General features: G+C 51.1%; 1 protein-coding gene across 1 annotated transcript in view; it reads left to right on the top strand.

The window, feature by feature from the left end:
* Positions 1-10,027: 10,027 nt before the first annotated feature.
* The window catches only part of MYT1 (myelin transcription factor 1), a 61,800-nt gene continuing 54,161 nt past the window's right edge, over positions 10,028-17,666 (top strand). The window contains exon 1 of the mRNA XM_039719530.1: positions 10,028-10,119. Coding sequence (XP_039575464.1) covers positions 10,095-10,119 — 25 coding nt within the window. The 5' untranslated portion in view covers positions 10,028-10,094. The remainder of the gene's footprint in view (positions 10,120-17,666) is intronic.

Genomic DNA, 17,666 nt, shown 5'->3' with positions numbered 1-17,666 from the left:
CACTACATTTAGTGATGTGAAGCCTCCCAGAGCCCACAGCACCCCGTATCTGCCGTCATCATTCACCCAGAGCATGGCAGATGGCCAGGAAGCCAGCCCAGCACTGCTGGGGCAGGATGTGATGGATGCCTGCAAGGACAGGCATCTCCACCCCGGCCCCAGGAGAGGGCAAGGAGGCAGAATGGAATTATGTAGCCTGGAAATTGGAGGTTTCCCCCCATCCACTGAGTCCTGGGGTATTTCAGTGTCGCCTCGTGTGGAGAGCAGGGTTGCTCAGGTGAGGAAGCTGTGGTGCACCCAGGAGGATCAAGGTGCCCGGTGTCCCCTGCTGGAGGCTGAAATGCTCTGGTCACATCACTTGGCACGGATATAACCTTTAAGTGTTCACTAACTCAAGGTGTCAAGTCATTGATTAGGAATGCAGACTCAGCAGAGCCTGGGTGATAGATGGCCTGTGACATATTAACTTACACAGAAAGCCTCTATTGCTTGGAAATCTTTTTAGGCTGATAAATTGGAGGATCTACCACAAAATCCATAATAATGTGTTTTTCTCTGTAGCGCAGTTAGAAATGATAAGGTACTAAATGTTATCAGAGATGAAAAAGCTTCAAAGTATTTGCAGAGGTATTTTAATTTATTAAACCTGCAGAATAGTTGAAAAATTAATAAAAATGGTTTTGCTGCAAATTTCTCAGCTTTTTATTTTCCTGGACTGGCTAATGCCTTAAAAAGACCTGAACCTAATCAGCCTTTGAGTTCTCATCCTGGGCAAAGATTTGGAAAACAAACAAAAAACCCTTAAGAAGACACAACTTCAGCTCCTGTTTTGCATTTATTTAGAAGAAGCATTATTTCCTTTAAAGGAATTTTGAACCTTTGTATCTTTTCATGTAAATCCTTGTCAGAAATGTTCCAGGAATTGATGTTCACAGCAACACTCAGTGTCTACTCCAGATAAAAGGAAATGCAGATATCTTCACAGAGAGACTGGTGCTGCCAACTCCAGCTGATGCTCTGTGAGAGCTTGGCCTGGAGTCACCAGCCAGCCTAGACCTTTGCCTTGAGCACATGCATTCAATTATTTAACAAGGAAAATGGGCTCCTGTAACTAATAAAATATCTGATTTAGCCCCTTAATCCCACACTAACATCTTTAAACCACTGCCAATACAGGTGAGACCTCTGGGAGAGGAAAGCTAAATATTGCTCCCTACCTCGTGGCTTGCTTTCAATCCTACATTTCATTCCATCTCTGTTGTTCAGAATTAATGTTGCAGGGAGAGTGGCAGAGAGCTTTTCTAGGAAAGCATGGCAAGTACCCAGCTCCAGCAGGAACCAGCCTACCGCCGTGCAGATCTGCTGGAACACAGGGAATTCATCCTGGATGACAAAGGCTGGGCTGGTTTCTTTTTGCTTTTTTTCTTGAATGTTCAGATTTTAGAATTACGAGAAAACCAACTCACGGGTCAAAGCTCTCAGAGCCAATCTTTCTGCCTTATTTTCCAGGTTTTAAGAGATGGAGCCCAGCAGGTGGGAAGGGAGAGATGGAACAGGGCAGTTTTTCATTCTTCCGTGAGTAAATTCTTGGTTGCAATCTCTCCAGCTCCTGGAGCGGGGTCCTGACGTAAGGAGACAGCAGAGCCCAAACCTTCCCTGCAGGGCTGTGTGCTTGGCTGGGCTGACACCAGCAATGGATTTGGCTCTTCTGGAGGTGGGGTGGCTTCAAAGGGCTTGGGCTCTGTCCCAGCATATCACCCCACTCTGACTGATCACTTTTATTGCAGGCTCTGACAAGAGGTAGGAAATTATCATTAAAGATGCCCCTCAGAAAGGCTCTGAGCCATTTTCTATCAAGTTGACAATGTGTTGGGAGGAGGAAGGCAATGAGCTTGTCCCTTCACACCCTGTCCTATGCAGCCTGTGGGACTGGCTGTGTTAAAGGGATGACACAGAGGGAAAACTGTGCTGTGAAGCAGGTCTGGAAGATCAGCAGATACCAGTGCTCTGCTTTTAGTCTGATACAGGTCAGCTCGCAAATTTGATCATATTAACAAGAGTAAAAAAAAAAAAAAGCAAAAAGTTTGACATTTTCTGATTAAAAAAAAATAACATTTGGGTTGCTCATAGTGAAGAAGCATTGGCTTAAAAGCCCAGGAAAATTTGGGGCAGGCTGTAGCTATAAATGCACCGAGCATCCTTCCCGGTATCTGTTCACACACAGCCTCGCTTTCTTGCGTATTTTCTATTTTTGTTTTCTTTAATGGGTTTCAGCCGTGATATTTTTAAGAGCGCTGTTCTGTGCATAGCAGCTGCCATTGCCACGCTCCCAGCCTGGTTGCCATGGCTGATACACGGGGCTTGTGCCAGCATTTTGTTGGTCAACAAGTCACTGTCAGCGCTGTTGGGCAGCGTGTCTCCATAGCTATCCGTGGAGAGGGGCATCCTCAGGTGATGGGATGCTCAATCTCCTTTTTAAAGGACTCAGCCTAAATGCACGGCAGGTCTGTAGTGTTTAATGTGACTATTTAGCACCCTAACAGCTGAACTCTTTCCAAATTAGCCGGAAAAGCAAGTGAGACAATTTTTAACACAGCGCTGGTGGAGCAGCTCGTTTGTGCTAATCAAAAGAGAGTGATCAGCTTGAAAATGTCCTCTCTTAATTTAATTCATGGACTTCAAAAATAAGTTTCTTCAGATGCAGGTGCCTTGAGAACATCCGTTTTTAACTCATTTGAAGTAGTGAATTCCTCTCACTGGACTTAATTAGGGACAGGTATTAAAACAAATTGGGCAAGAAGACCTTAGAAGAGAAGTGATTTTATTAGGAAAAAACTGTAGGGCGCTTTAATTAATGCCAGAACAGCTGTCCTTAAACTGTTTCTCTCTTATGAACAGATTATCCCAGCAAAGGCTGAGAGGCTGTGGAAAACAAGGAGCAAGTTCTGTTCAGAGATTCTGTCCCTGCCTGTGCCACAGTTACCAGAAATCACAGAGCGTTTGTCTGGTCCTCCCTTGGATTGCAGCATTTCTCTGTTTTCTTACAGTATAGACTCATCCCAGTTTGTTTCTGAGCAAATTGCTTTTTTGTTCATGTTGCATATTCCCCAAACAGTCGTATTAGTGGTGGCAGCATGTCATTTTGATGGTGTTATGACAGTGTGACGCCAAACTCGTATTAACATAACATTTCTTTTTAAATCTAGTCTGGAAACATATTGTTCTCCCTTGCCAGCTCTTCTCTGTTTCTCTCACCCCTTGCCATGGTTCTGGGTTGTCTTTTGCTTTAACTCAGTTGTTGCAAGAGGGCCAAAACACTGAATGTACAGAGGAATTTTACTGATCATTCAGGTGATGGGACCAAGGGAAAAAAGAACAAACCTGTTTGCCCAAAGCTGTCCAGAAGTCTCTCTTGCAGGAGATCTCCAGGCTCACATTTCTCTGGCTGGCATCCTCATTTCTCTTATGCTTCCCTTTGGTCAGATTTATTGAGTTTAGATTGATGAAGTTTCGGTTTCAAGATCTCCCATTGCTTCCACGGAGTAATTTATATTTCTTTGGTATTTCCTTCTACAACCTCAATTAAAAGGTGGGCTCTGACATCCCCAAATGGTGAAGTCAGTCTTAAATTCAGAGAAATGCACCAGGAGCTGGCAGGGAGCCCCAAGACTGAAGGCTCAGCCTCCCTGTGGGACTGAACCAGCAAAATCTGGCAGAATCTTCCCCCAGGCCTCCTCACCTCCCCAGAGGGGTGAGGATGCTGTGCTCCAGGATGGCTTGGAGTACTGCTGGCTGCAGGATTTTCCTGGCTCTCAGCCCATTCGTGATGAAGGGAGGGTGAGATGTGGCATGGGAGATCTCCCTGCCAGTCACTGATGGGTGAAACACCTACTCTGCTCTGCAGGCACCATCCCCATCACCCCTCCTTCACCCCACAACTCCTCCTGCCCCTTGTCCCCAGCCCCTTCCTCAGAGCAAACCTTTGCTCAGGTTTGATTTTTACCTGGTTGTTTTCCCACCCCTCCCTCTGCTCCCTGACCTGACAAGTGCTCCTTTTAGCAGGGTATTAATTATCATTGCAGTACTGGGACTGGTAATTATCCCTCCCTTGTGCTTTCTGGGCTTCCCAGCACGGGTTGTGATGAGGACAGGGTGAAACAGCTCAGCTGGCAAGGGGCTCATGGTGTGTGTCTCAGAGCTCTGGTAATTTTCCTGTGCTTGAGAGTAGGGAATGAGTCCAGGAAGAAGAGGAAAAAGAGAAAATTGTGTCTTTATAGTCAGTGGAGAATGGAAGAACTTAGCCTGTAGTCTTTAACCAGGCTACTTTCTTCCCAGTGCCTCCCAGAGTTTATAATGGAGAAGAAAAATAGGAGTAACTTTGGACTGTCCACCAGGAGAGGGAGAAGCCCAGGAAGGCTGCGAGGATGATGGTTTTTGCCAGTGCTGAGCTACTCCTTGTAACAAGAAGCATGAGAAAAAATATCAGAATAAAGCTCTTGAGAGGGGTCAGAAGGAGAAGATTTCAAGGATGTGGGTACACCTCTTCCTCTGTAGGTGTTTATATGGGCCAACAGCAACAAGCTTTGATTTTTGGAGTGTCACTCATGTTTCCTCACAGGGCTCGTGTAGGCAGAGCAGGCATTGGTTCTCTCTCTGGTATTAATTACCATGCTCGTACCTGGTTTACTCATTTAGGACCTTGCATTTCACTGAACACTTTGAATGAAAAACTCTGTGTGCAACTCCGCCCCCTCACACCAGCACAGTAATTCTGTAGTACTTTGCTATTGTATTTGCTTTTGTATTTTGGTGCCAAAATGACCCAGCTAGGGCTGGTGCCCTGAAATGTTCATCATTCCAGTGCTGCCCTGGCCAAAGGGACCTGCCCTGGGAGGTGAAGGCCATGCTGAGCCCAGGGAAGGAGGCACCATGTGGGATGGCAGAGCCAGAGAGCATCGAGGTAGGAGCCCGGCTGCCTTCCAAGGCACAGAGCCACTGCTACTGCCAGAAATGCAACAGCTCTGACACCAACAGAGTGGAAAAAAAGAATATCAAAGAAAACACTCCTCTCTGGCCAAAACTGTGAATTTTTCTTCGGCAAAATGACAACACTGTGCTAGTGAAAATTGCCTTTCCTTGCAGCAGGGAGGGGAAAGGGAGATAAAAATGAAATAAGCTGTGCTTTCCTCCCCTTTATGCCTTTTTTTTCAAACCTATAAGGATTCTTTCTGTGTTTCCCCCAACCACAGTTCTCTACAACAGTAAGAAGTTTTATTACATTTTATTACAATTTATTACAATTTATTACAATTTATTGGGCACTTGTCTAGGAATTTAGGGGTCTCAAGCAAATCACAGCCCCAGCCTGGTAAGCACAGATAATAGTTGTATTATGAGGCAGGATGTGCTCTGAGCACCTTTTATTTGAAATGGAGAAGCCAGGTGTTGGAGGGAAAATGAATGAAGATCCTTTCCCACAGCCACCCCCCAAAAATCAGTGCCAGGAGTAGAAATGGAATTCACATCTCCCTCTGTGGGAAAACCTGTGTGGTGGGGGACTTTCCCCCCAATATTATGGATTAAGTGCAGCAGTGGAGCTGGGATACTGAAGTCCTAAGCAAGAAGCCAGCAAATTTTCCTGGCTATTTCTCTGTCCCATGCTCGACTTTGGGACAAATGTCACAGGGGAGACTTGAGGCCATGCACTGACCCCCTTGTTCACTGTCAGCAGACATTCCCACATGCAGCACCTTGGAGGCTGTGGGACCAAACTCTGCAGCTTTTCCCTATAGCGGTCCAGAGCACAGAAGGTTCTTGACCCCCTGGAGGACATTTATCCCACAGAGATGCCCCGAGCAGGTAAATCCCCACCCCATCCAGGCTGGACACCTTGTCCCTGGGGAATTGGGCAGAGTTGTTTGCCCATCATCAATGGGAGCAGACAAAAACACCGAGGTGGTGATCAGCCCTTGGGCCAAGACAGAGTTATCCTGGGACATTTAGCCCTCCAACACATAAACCTGGGAAATTTAACCCTCAAACACACAAACCTTTGCAGAAAGGGAGCTCTGAGCCTCATTTCTGATACCGTGGAGCCAGCCTGGCTTTTGGCCTTGGGGCTAAGGAAGATCTTTGGCACTGAGCTCTGCCTGTGACTCTCTGTGCAACTTTGGTCAAATCACCTTGAAGAGGAGGGAGGAAGGGTCAGCAGCAGCTCCTGAGGGTGGGCAGCCCCAGCTCTCCATGTGCTTGAAGGAATGGAGCAGGGGGGCACCAAACCGAAGCTGCTGAGAGTTCTGGTATGGCTTCACCCTCCTCCTCCTCTCCTCCTCCTCCTCCTCCTCCTCCTCCATGGCTGGTTTGGGGCAGCCATGGATAGCAGGCAGTCTGCTTTGGCTGCCTATTTTTTGGCTGCTCTGCCTCCAGCTCAGCAGAGACAGTCCAAATATGATCCAGGATCACCACGTGCCTCAATTTCCCCATCTGTTAAGCAGGGACAAGCCTTGATTCCAGCCTTGGGCTGTCAGTGTTGCACTGCCATGCAGAACCTGACAGAAAAGAGAGGGGGATCCGCACCCTGGAACTGAGCAATGCCCCTGGTTGGGTATCCCCCATCCACAGTGGCTCTGCTGATTTTGGGAATGTGCTCATCCTTCCTTCACGCCAGATAAGGAACTGGCTCAGGAAACTGCATCCATCCTGCATCTCGTGTGAAGGCAGATTGTTCACGGGCGGAGGAAATCTCCTGGAGAGTGAACCTTGTCAGCAAAAATGCAAATATTTAGAGACAAAGTGTTCATTACAGCAGAACTTGATTTCAGGGTCAACCCTTTTTGCAGCAAATTGTTAGCCAGCTAAAATGTTTATTGTCACCACACTCTGGCAGTTTTGACAGTACCTATCAAGTTGAGCTTGACAATATCTGCATACGGCTTCTCCAGCTTTCCCTCACGCAGCCATGAAAGGGATTTAAGACAGAATAAAACAGTCAACAGATAATTGGAGCTATCCCCTCCTTTGTGGAAAAGCTGGGGTTGCCATTGGCCAGGGGAGATGGTGCTGGGGTACATAGAGAAATATCTTGGTGATTTTATTTATTTCAGATGCAAAACTGCACACACGGAACAGTAACCCCCTCCCAGTTTGGCAGTGCATCAACAGAAATCAGACTACAAAGGGATGGTATTTCCTTTGGTCTTTTTCTGTGTGAGCCACATGGCTTCCCAGGCCCCTCAGCAGGGAACCACCCAGATATGAGTGGCGTTTCTGTGATTCTTCTCCATTCCCATTTGTGTTCTCTTCTGCTCCCCTTAATGCCCGCACAGGACTAAGACCAGCGGCACCTGGGAGGAGGATCACACTGCTGGCAAGCTCAGGGCTCACAGGGATGAGCTCCCACCTCTGTACTGTGCTCCAAGACCAGGGGATGGATGGGGCCAACTCTGCCTCGCTACTGAACTGGGGAAAGGAGAGGCAGCAGCATGAATTTTGGGAAAAAAAGAAGCAGGGTGAGATACTGATGAAAACACCTAGGAGTGGACGAGGCAGCTGCAGCCACAAGGCCTTTAATAAAATTTTGGGGCTTGCTCTGCTAGACAAAAGACAGCAGCTCTGCAGACTCTTTTTATCCTGCTTTTTGCTCCTCCATGCCTTTACCTTTTCCCCCAGCTAATGCTCAGGGAAGGTGAGCCAGTCTGGAGCCACTGTGAAGGGGTTTTGTTTCCTTGCTTGCTGGAGCTGAGTGAAGGCTGTTTCATCTCAACAGGCTGCTCCCAACACCCCTTAATTTGAGAGCTCCTGCATGCAGGAAGCAATGGAGTTGAGTGACCTTGCTGAATCCCGGCCGCTGCAGCTGCTGGAGAACAGGGGAGGAAAAGAAAAGAGGGGAGGAGGAAGAGGCACTTTGCTGTCTCCCATTAAAGCCCCAAGAGGCTGAAGATGAGAGAGCGGAAGTTTCAAATTGCCAGAACGTAATTCTGAAAGTCATTTTCCAAGCGCAGAGCTCTCCGCAATGTCACCTCTCATCTTCCAAGGTGGGGATTGAAGGGACAATAAAGCACAGAATATTCTGCAAAGGCAGAGCTGCTAATTCAAAGAGGGAAGAGGTGCCAGTCCCCAAAGGGGCGGTGTCACACCCCTTTCTGTGGAGAGCTGTGCAGTCAGATGGAGCTGTACCAGGGCCCAGCTCCAGCTCCTTTCCCAAACCTACCCAGCCTGATGCAGGACCCAGCAGCCTCACCCAGGCCCTTTTAAGGGTAAGGATCTCTCTCTATTCAACAGTTAGATTTTTAATTTGACTCCAACTCCTGACTTTCAATCCAATGGCAATGATAATGATTATTGTGATCGTTATTTTCTCAGACCTCCCTGAGACCAGCAGAAGACCATGAAGGATGTGTAGAAGAAAAGGTGCACTTTGATATTCACACCCCCTCTGCCTCAACCATCAAAGTTTTCCCTCCCTGCTCTCTCTTCCAGCTCTCTGCCTGCAAAGAAATCTGAATTAAGGAGTTAGATGTATTCAACAAAGAGTTTGGCCCAGGGTCTTGCCTCAAAGAGTGAATTCTCCTCTTTTTCTTCACACTTTGTCAACCTTTATTCCAACTGAATCCCCCACTATGTTGATAAAAAAAAAATTATCCAAATATGCAGCCATGTCCCGCCGAGATGAATTGCTTTCAAATCTCCCTCAGTTAGCATCAGCTTTGTCCCATCTTCCTTATTATTGGTGCCAACTGTCCCTGCAAGCTCAGGTTTTGCCCTTTCCGTTCCTGGCTGAGACTGGGCCAGGTTTGTTCTCTTTTTGTAAATGCACTTATTAGTCCATCCAGGTGAAGGGGCTGAGTTTTTACATTGACAATCAATTTTTGCCAGGAAATCCCTTCTCTCTCTCATTTTCAGAAATGACACTTGTCCTTCTCTTCAGACCAGGGCTGGTCCGTGGAAAGAGCTGGCTTTGTTTCAACCTCAGGTGATGAGCTGGGAGCAGAGGGTCCACACCCTAGAGACAGCACTTTGCCCTCTAAACCAACGGGACATCAAAGTTCAGTTCTGTCCCTGCATAGTTGTTTCATATTATTATTATTATTATTATTATTATTATTATTATTATTATTATTATTATTATTATTATTTCCTGGTAACTATTTCCCTGCTTTTCCATCTGGGAGGCCAATGAGAGTATTGCTTGCTGGCCTGTATCCAGTTTTCTCCAGCTGGGATCACTTCAGTCCAATGTTGCCATCTGTCCTTTGAGGCAAGGGGACATCCTCTTCCATTCTGGATGTCTCCCAGAACCAATCCCCCCTTTCCCTTGCCCAGTACACCCTGGACTGGACCAAAGAACCCAACAAGCTCTATGTGACCATCCTTAGACTCGTGCATTTCTAAATTGACTTCAGGGTGAGAGTCCAGTGGCTGTTGGCTGTGCAGAGCCCTGCCAGCCTGTGGGTTCCCTCAGGGCAGTGCCCTCTGTCCCTGTGCACTGGGTCAGCTGTGGACAGGGACAGAGAAGCTGTGGCTGTCCCTGGATCCCTGGAAGTGTTCAAGGTCAGGTTGGACGGGGCTTGGAGCAACCTGGCATAGTGGAAGGGGTCCCTGCCATGGCAGAGAGAGAATGAGATTATCTTTAATGTCCCTTCCACCAAACCATTCCATGGCTGGGCTCTCTGGGGATGCTTCCCCTGGGGTTGTGCATCTGCCCCACCACCCCCCCGCGCTGGGATGTGCCCGCTGTCACTTTTTCCGTCCCCTAATTAGGGGCAGGAGGGATGCGATGGGGAGGAGGGGTCCCCTTGCCCTGCTCCCCCCGCCGCCAGCCCGGAGCGGGGCCGGGAGGGGCCGGGAGTGCCTGGAGGGGCCGGGAGGGACCGGGAGGGACCGGGAGGGGGGTGCGCATCCCCGGCCCGGGGGGGAGCGGATTGGCCGCCGAGTGCGCTGCGAGGATTTTGCGGCGCGGCCCCATTGGCCGCCGCCGCCCATAAGTTTTTGCTCCGGACGGGAACTTTTCCCAGGGATGATGGAGTAACCCCGGGCGGCTCCGCGCCCGCTGCCCCCGCCACCCCGGGCCAGGCAGCCACCGCCACCCGGCAAGGATGAAGCTCTGCGGGACTTTCCTCGGTTCGTAGCCGTTCGCCGGCGGAGGCGGGGGGTGCGGTGGGAGCGTAGGGAGGATATTCCTTCGTGTGTCTCCCTCGTTTCTCCTCTAAAACTCTTTGAGTTTCTCAATTCTGCCGTGGCAAAGGGGCTCGGTGGCCGAGGGCAGGGGAGTGCGGACCCGCAAACCACCCCTCATTGTTTTACAGTATTTCCCCCCCATTAGGCGGTAGAAAGATGTTCCCGAGTACATTTTGGGGGCGCAGGTCTCCCGGGTTTGCGTTGCCCGAGCGAGGTGCCGGTCTCACCCCGCCCGTCCCCCGGCGCTCCGGGCTCGGCTGCGAGGGGCTCCAGGAGCGGGGGGTGCGCGGCCCCCGGTGCTGCTGCCCCGAGCCCCCGGCGGGGCTTTGTGCCCGCTGCCGCGGGTTTCGCCTCATTGCAAAGGACCAGGAGCGTAGGGGAGGAGAACGACGAGAAAATCCTATTTTCTGCAGCTTCTGGTCGCAGTTCTGCCGGGCAAAGGGGTGCTGGTTGGTTTGGTTTGGCTTTATGGGCTCTTTTTCTACCCATCTTGCACATTGCTGGATAAGAAAGGGGTGAGGGCGATGTTATTAAATAAAAAGTTAGTTCGTGCCCGTTCAGCTGGGTGCGTGTTTCAGCGCCTGCATTACCCGAGGCACAAAGGAGGAACTTTTGGGATAATGCGAGGTGCCTTTTGCAAAAGATGGTGATTGCTCCAATTATTGTTCTTCAGGGAGAAAAGAGCTCTAGATTTGGCTTAGACAAAGGCATTGCCTCTTCGGGAAGGACCCGCCCAAATCGGAGCGAAGGGGCGAGCTGGAGAGCGAGCAAAGGGTTATTAAAAGTTTTTTTGTGCCTGTGCATGTTGTTCCATCTGCCAGGGGCCTGTAGTGGGCAGGTTTCTTCGCAACCCTTCAGCTGTTCCATATACAATATTAATGCTGGCCATTTCTATTCGGCATACAACAGCACTAATTGTAGTCTGAGGCATTAAGGCAGCCAGCCCATCTGCATAGAAGCTTTCAGAAAGAAACAAGGAAAAAAAAAATCTTTCACCCCCAGCTGGTAACCGGAGAAGTTGGTGCCAATTACAAATGCGTAAAGTTCGAGATCTAATTTTCTTTGAAACAGACTCAAAGAAGCCAGTGGAACACAGTGCGGTGGGTTTATGGCTGTGTTTACACAAGCAAATGGAGTTCTATTTTAAATAATTTCGAACTTCGAGAGCTTGATCTGAAAACATGAGGGGGAAAAAAATGGCATGGAGAGCAGGGGAGGGGCGTGAAGGGAATCTGCTTTTAAAAATCCTCTCTGGATTCGGCTCTGCAGGCACCCTGCAGGCAGGGACTCTCCGAGCCCCCGTCTTAAACCCCCTGAAGATGAAAATACATGAACATTTATTTTAGACCTCTTTTCCGCACGGCTCCCTTCAGGGAAGCCACGGCTCTTTGAGACCTGGAAACGCACGATGATTATCTCCTCTCTGAAAACAGCTGTGGAGCGACTCTGGAGAGGTTTAGGGAGTGCGTGTGGGAGAAGCACTTTTTAAAATGGCTGGAAAATACTTTAAAAGGTCGAAACTGCGCAGGAGGGAGCAGGCGGAGCTGTCCGTGGTGCTGACCCGCCGCCCGGAGCCCACGCGTGGCCTGGCGTATCCCCGCGGGCTCCTCCCGCTCGGGGTGTGGGGCTTTTGGCCTGAGCCGGAGATTTTCTGGGGGTAGGAAGGGATTCGGGGGCTGCGAGATGGGAATTCCTGCCGCTGCCGAAGTTGGTGGCAGTGAGAAACTCCGGGAGAGGCGCCGCTTCTTTGCAGCGTTTTGGGAGGGGAGCAGGGGGAAGTCTGGCGAGTTTGGGAACAAAGAAAAGCCAAACACCCTCTGGCAGCCCAGAGCTCAGCCGGATGCTATCAGAGCTGTCAGCTGCCTTAGGGCTCGTAGGTGCGTGGCGTGTTAATAAATGCAACAGCAGCAGTAATAAAATCCCTCTCTTAACGCTCGGAGAGGCACATGTGTGTGCTCATATCCATGCAGGCTGCGTGTGCTCCAATTTATGGGGGAGCACACGCAAGTAAACACACTTCCCTGCTGCCTCCCAGCCGAATCTATTGTGCTTTTGTTTCTCAAGTTTTAGCATTAGGGCTCTAAATGAAGCAGCGGTGGAGAGGAGCAGGCAGCATTGTGAGCGGAGGGGAGCCGAGTCCACCCAGCCCTCCCTTTGATTCTATCGCGGGTGCAGAACAATGGAGATGCAGTGTAGCACCAGGCCTGCTGCCTGCAGATAAGAGTTTAATAGAATTTCTGAATGCCAAAGGTTTAGGATGTAAAATATCCCTGTCTTCGTGGTGTGTCCAAAGGAGATAGAAAACAGCTTTTCAGGAGTGCTCTCTGCTGAATATCTCCTTTATGTTAATGGTTTAGGAGCACACCAGACTGGCAAGCCATGGAAATGGGCATCCTAACAACCTCCAAAGCGGCCTCAACAGTTTAAAATTAGTATTTCTGCCACCCTCTCACCAATAAAATTCCTGAGACGGGAAATCAAATCCTTCCTTCCTGCCATGTGCCCTGCAATGGCCTGTGAGTGACACTGATCTGCAAGCTAAACTTGCCAGGTTTTGGGCAGTCTGAGGGGCTTTTCCCACCCCTGCCTGCCCCTAACCCGCCCAGGGTGGGGGTGAGCAGGAGAGGAGCCTGGGGCCCGCGCAGCTCCGGAGCTGGAGTTTCCCACAGGAGAGCGCATCCTCAGCAGGATCCAGCTTTCCCTGCCAGGCTCTGCCTCAGCTCTCCGAGCACTCCTGGGGTTTCTGTCCATTTGTGAGCTCCCGCATCTTTTTGGAAATCTTCATTAAGATGACAGGAAAGTCTTAATTGTCTCGGCGATGCTGGGGATGGCACGAGGGTGCGGGGGAAAGCGCTGGGCAGGAAAGTGTCGCTCCCCTCCCAGCCCGTGGGGCTGCAGCCTGGCTGTGTTTTCCCTCGCTATTTCCGAAAAGTTGCGATCCAAGTGCTAATGCTCCCGTCTGGCAGCGGGCAGGATGGGATGTGCTAATGCCCTTCCTGCCGCTCCGGGGGCTCTCCCCAGAGCCTCCCTCCCTCCAGCTCGGCCAGGGCTTTCTGCTCCCGGGGTGGCCGCGCCGCCACGAAACAAGCATTTTCAAGGAAAGATGATGCTAACTCCTGGAAAGTATGACTCCTTCTGGGAGGAAAAGATGCACAATGCAAGAACGTGCACTTTTATCACTTAGAAAAAAAAAACCCTACACTGTTTTAGTCGCCGTTTTCTTTTAGGACTTTTCCTTATGTTTTTATTCCCATCCCAACATCTATAATATAAAATGTAAACCACTTTCCCCGGGGTGAGGAGTTGTCTGCTGGGAATATATTGTGTCTTTCTTTTTTTTCTTTCTTTTTTTTTTTTTTTCGATTTTAAGGGGAGGCAAAAAAAAATTAAAATATTTATACACCTTTTAACCACCGCCTTTTGAATATGTATATCAGCTAATATGCAATACTTCCAGGTTCATAGAGGCGATAAATTTCCCGGTCTGTTCTTTATGGTGATAGGTCATCTTCCTAACCACCAATAAATATTGTAAAGTACTTTCGCTGGAGCTGTGCTAACCCAGGGCATCTGTCACTCGCTGCTTGCTGCTATTAGGAATTATTGGGCCGTACCACGCGCCGGGATGCGCGGGGGGGACGCGGAACGGCGCTCGTCGCTCTCGCCGTCCTTTTGTGCTGCTGCTGTCAGAGGAGCCCCGAGCCTCGTGCATATTAATTATGAATCAGCTCGGGTAAAATCATTCACCTTCTGCTGGGGCTCGGGGAGGGGGGAGCGCCGGGAGAGAGGGGCCGGCGGGGCCGTAGAGCCCCAACTCTGGGTGCACTCAAGGCAGCCGCTCCATCTCCCTCGCTCGCTCTCTTTGATGCTATACTGTAAATTTATTTCACCTCAGAGAGTAAACAGATATATTGCAACCCCAAGGGTTCATGGGTAGTGTATTTACAAAGGGAAGGCGCAGCAAGCCCCCTCTGTGCCATTTCCATTAATGAGAGCGGTCATTAAGTAAATGAGACATTGCCTTTAGCAGGCTTAAGAGTTCACACACTAAGGAGTATCAGATATTTAATTGAAACCAACAACCCGTCTTACACGCGTGTTACTGGTGTAGGGAAGTGGGCTGCCCTCCAAGAACTCTCCCCCCACAACCTCCCCCATGCAAATTTCATGATTGGTTTCCGTGATGTCATTTTGTAAAGGGGCAGACAATAGCTGTGGGGAAAGGTAAGTCAATATTATGTTCTTTCGCTGACAAAGGCAGATAATGCTGGCTTTTTTTTCTTTTTTTTTTTTTTTTCTTTTATTTTTTTTCCCTTTTTTTTTTTTTCCCCTTTTTTTTTTTTTTTTTTTTTCTTTTCCCTCCCTCCCCTCCCCTCCCTTGGATTGAGACAGAGGGGAAAGGCTTTCGGAGCACACAGTTGATGTAAACAGACGCAGGCGTTTCGCCTTTACAGCACGAAGGCTGGGTTGTTGTTTTGAAAATTGCACTGGAGAACCGAGGGGATTTTTATGATGATCATCATGCTCCTAGGTCCATCTTTGCTCGCTCGCTCTCTCGCCGGCTGCGAGACGCTAGTGGACATGTTATGCTTCTGACTGAAAAGAGGTTGAATAAGATGAGAAAGGAGGAGATTTATTAAAAAAAAAAAAAAAGGCACAACGTCGCATTCAGCCGGGAAACTTTCTGAATATTTCTGGAAGAGGATGCTTGCCGGGTTTGTGAACCGCGAGATCGGTGGATGTTTATCCGGAGGGAGGTGTTAGCAGAAGACTCCGGGAGGAGTTTGCGCCGGCGGCGGCGGCCCCGCGGCCGCGGAGCTCTCGGAGGTGCTGACGGCCGGGCGGGACCGGGGCTCACCGGGGCGTCCCTGCCGCGCTCCCCTCACCCCCGGCCCCTTCCTGCCCAAACTCCAGCCCAAGTCCGCGGCTCCGCACTCCTGGGCGCTCCGCGGGCCCCTCGCCCTGGGACGCGGAGGGCTGGAGGCTGCTCCCTCCCGCCACGGCCAGACTTTTCTTTTTCTCCTTTTTTTCCCCCTTTCCCCCCCCCCTCTTCTTTCCGATTATTGCCTACTTTAGAGCTCTCTATTTATAGCAGCGAGGCACAAGGGAAGTGTGCCATGTTTGTGGATCTCTCTCTATACGTTGACCACGACAGAAATCTGCGTGCTCTTATTTTTAGCTTGCTCGGAAGAGGCTTTGCTTGGCTAATCTCTTTATCAATTTCAGCAAAGTTTGTTGTTGCGGTTGTTCCTGGGTTATTTGCAGAGGGAGCGAGGGGCAGGGGGCTGCTGCCTGAGGATGTGCTGGCGCTGCCATCGAGCCCGGCCGGCCGGGCTGAGTTTGGGGTGCACTTTGCCGGTGGGGAGGACGGACCCAAAGGGGGGGTCGGCACCCTCGGAGGCTCTCCCACACAAAGGGGCAAGTCGTGGTGGGGATCAGCGTGCTCGGAGCAGGAGCCTTGGGGCATGACGGGCTCCCCGGAGCGGGGCAGGGGAAGGGGACAGGTTGCCCAGAGCCCCCCTGGATCCGGCCGGGCAGCCGCTCTCCTCCCGCTATTGTTGAGCCCCCTCGCTTCGAGCAGCCGCTGAAAACAAGTGCGAAAAGCCCCGGCTAAACCCCCGCCATCGCCCTGCCGCTACTTTTAGTTATTCTTTTTTTCTTTCTTTCCCTTTCCCTCTCTCTCGTTGGCTCATCTGCTGTTATTATCAGCCTTTTCCATATGGCCACTTTAATTAATGGCAGACAAAAGGGAGTTTGCGGGGGGGTGGAGGAGGAATCTAGGAATTAGAGTTTATAGTTGGTTTGTCTCTCTCTGATGCTGTCATAGAAACCAGAAGCAAAGATGCCGCCTTTCCACTTCTTTGTATGATCCTGTTTATTGTTCCCGAGCGGCGCAGATTGGAGCAGGCGCGTGTTGCAAAGCACAAACCAGCGCCGGCTGCTGCCGCCGGGAAACCCGGGCACAACTTGTCCCCTTCGGCTCTTTCAAACCTGCCTGCCCTCCCCCCTTCCCTCCCCTCCTTCACCTGCCTCGGGAAGAACAAGGAGAACTTAGTTTCCTTTTTCCTCCCCCTCTTTTTTCCCCCCTTGTTTTCCTTTTTTCTTTTCTTCTTCTTTTTTTTTTCAAAATTAATTAATTAATTTGTTTGTTTACTTTTATTTTTTTCCCCTCCAAGTGATGTCGTGGGTCTCTGGGATCCCCTCCGCACAAAGAGTAGGAAAACTCTGGAAAGTTGGGATTGTCCCTTCCCAGAGAGCAGGCGGGAGCTGTCCCCTGCGTGCCGCTGGGTTGGGGTCCGGCTCTGTCCCGGGTGCTGTCACCGAGCAGCCCCGGCTCTCCCGGGCTGGGTGGCCGCGGTCGGGGTTGGCGATTTCCCGGGGGTCCCGTCGAGGAGGGGTCCGGGCTGGCAGCGCCGCTTGTCCCTGCTCGGTCCCAGTGAGGTCACCGCTGTCCCGTGGCAGCTCTCGGGGGTCAGGGGGCAGCGGGGGCACCCCGAGCTGTCGGACAGACAGAAATTCGGCCCCCTCTCCTCCCCCTGGGAGTCCTGGGGGGGTGCTTAAGGTCACTGCCAAGGGTGGCCTCGGTGACTTTGGGACCGGGGTGCTTCCTCCCCTTTTGTCAAATCCTGGGCTGGAAGTGGGCGAGAACCCCCATCCCTGAAGATCCCAAAACTCCCTCGTTCTCCGTCCACCTCCTCCACTCCCTGTCTGATCCCCTCCGTGCTTTTGCCCCCAGAAACATCCTGGTCCCCGAGGCAGGGGGGACACGAAGCAGGGGGACAGCAGCAGGGGTCGGGACGGCTGCCACCCCACCCCTACATTTTCCGGGTCGTGTTTTGGACAGCCGGGCTGCACCCGCGGGTGGCCCGCGCTGGGCTGGGAACGAAGGGGGACACAGGGACCTTCTGGCCTGTGACAGCCCCGCGGGCTGGACTGTCCCCTACAGCCCGGAGTGACACACTGGGGGCTGGGGTGGGCAGGGACAGGCGAAGCCCCCCCGGTTCCGCGCCTCCCCCGCCCCGTCCCGCAGAGCCCCGGGAGCCGGAGCAGTTCCCGGCAGGCAGATGATGATGATGATGATGATGATGATGATGGTGATGAGGGCAGGGCTGACTTCGCAAGACGTAGCTCGGCGTCAGAGCAGCTGCCATTTTAGCAGACGGTGCTGAGCCCCCCCTCCACCCCCCGGAAGGCTCGGCTTTGGGGTGCTGCCTCCAAACTTCGGTTCTGGATGGGACACGCTGCTCTCCTTGGGCTTGGGGGGGAGCAGTGCACCCTAAGTCAGCGATACCCTCAGGAGAGGCTGAATGACACAGCTTTAGAGCTCAGGAAACATAAACTCTTTTCCCTTCCTGAAATCTCACCGCAGTTTTGCATCAGGGCTTGAGGAGGACGGGTGAGGTTACACTCCTGAACCCCAAAATCAGTCTGTAAAATGATCTTTCCCTCCCTGCCCGGGGAGGGGCAGAGCCCTCCCTTTGCAGCCTCGG

Source organism: Passer montanus, unplaced genomic scaffold, assembly GCF_014805655.1.
Source record: "Passer montanus isolate IOZ18808 unplaced genomic scaffold, ASM1480565v1 scaffold41, whole genome shotgun sequence".
Lineage (NCBI taxonomy): Eukaryota > Metazoa > Chordata > Aves > Passeriformes > Passeridae > Passer > Passer montanus.
This window is presented reverse-complemented; position numbering and strand designations above follow the sequence as displayed.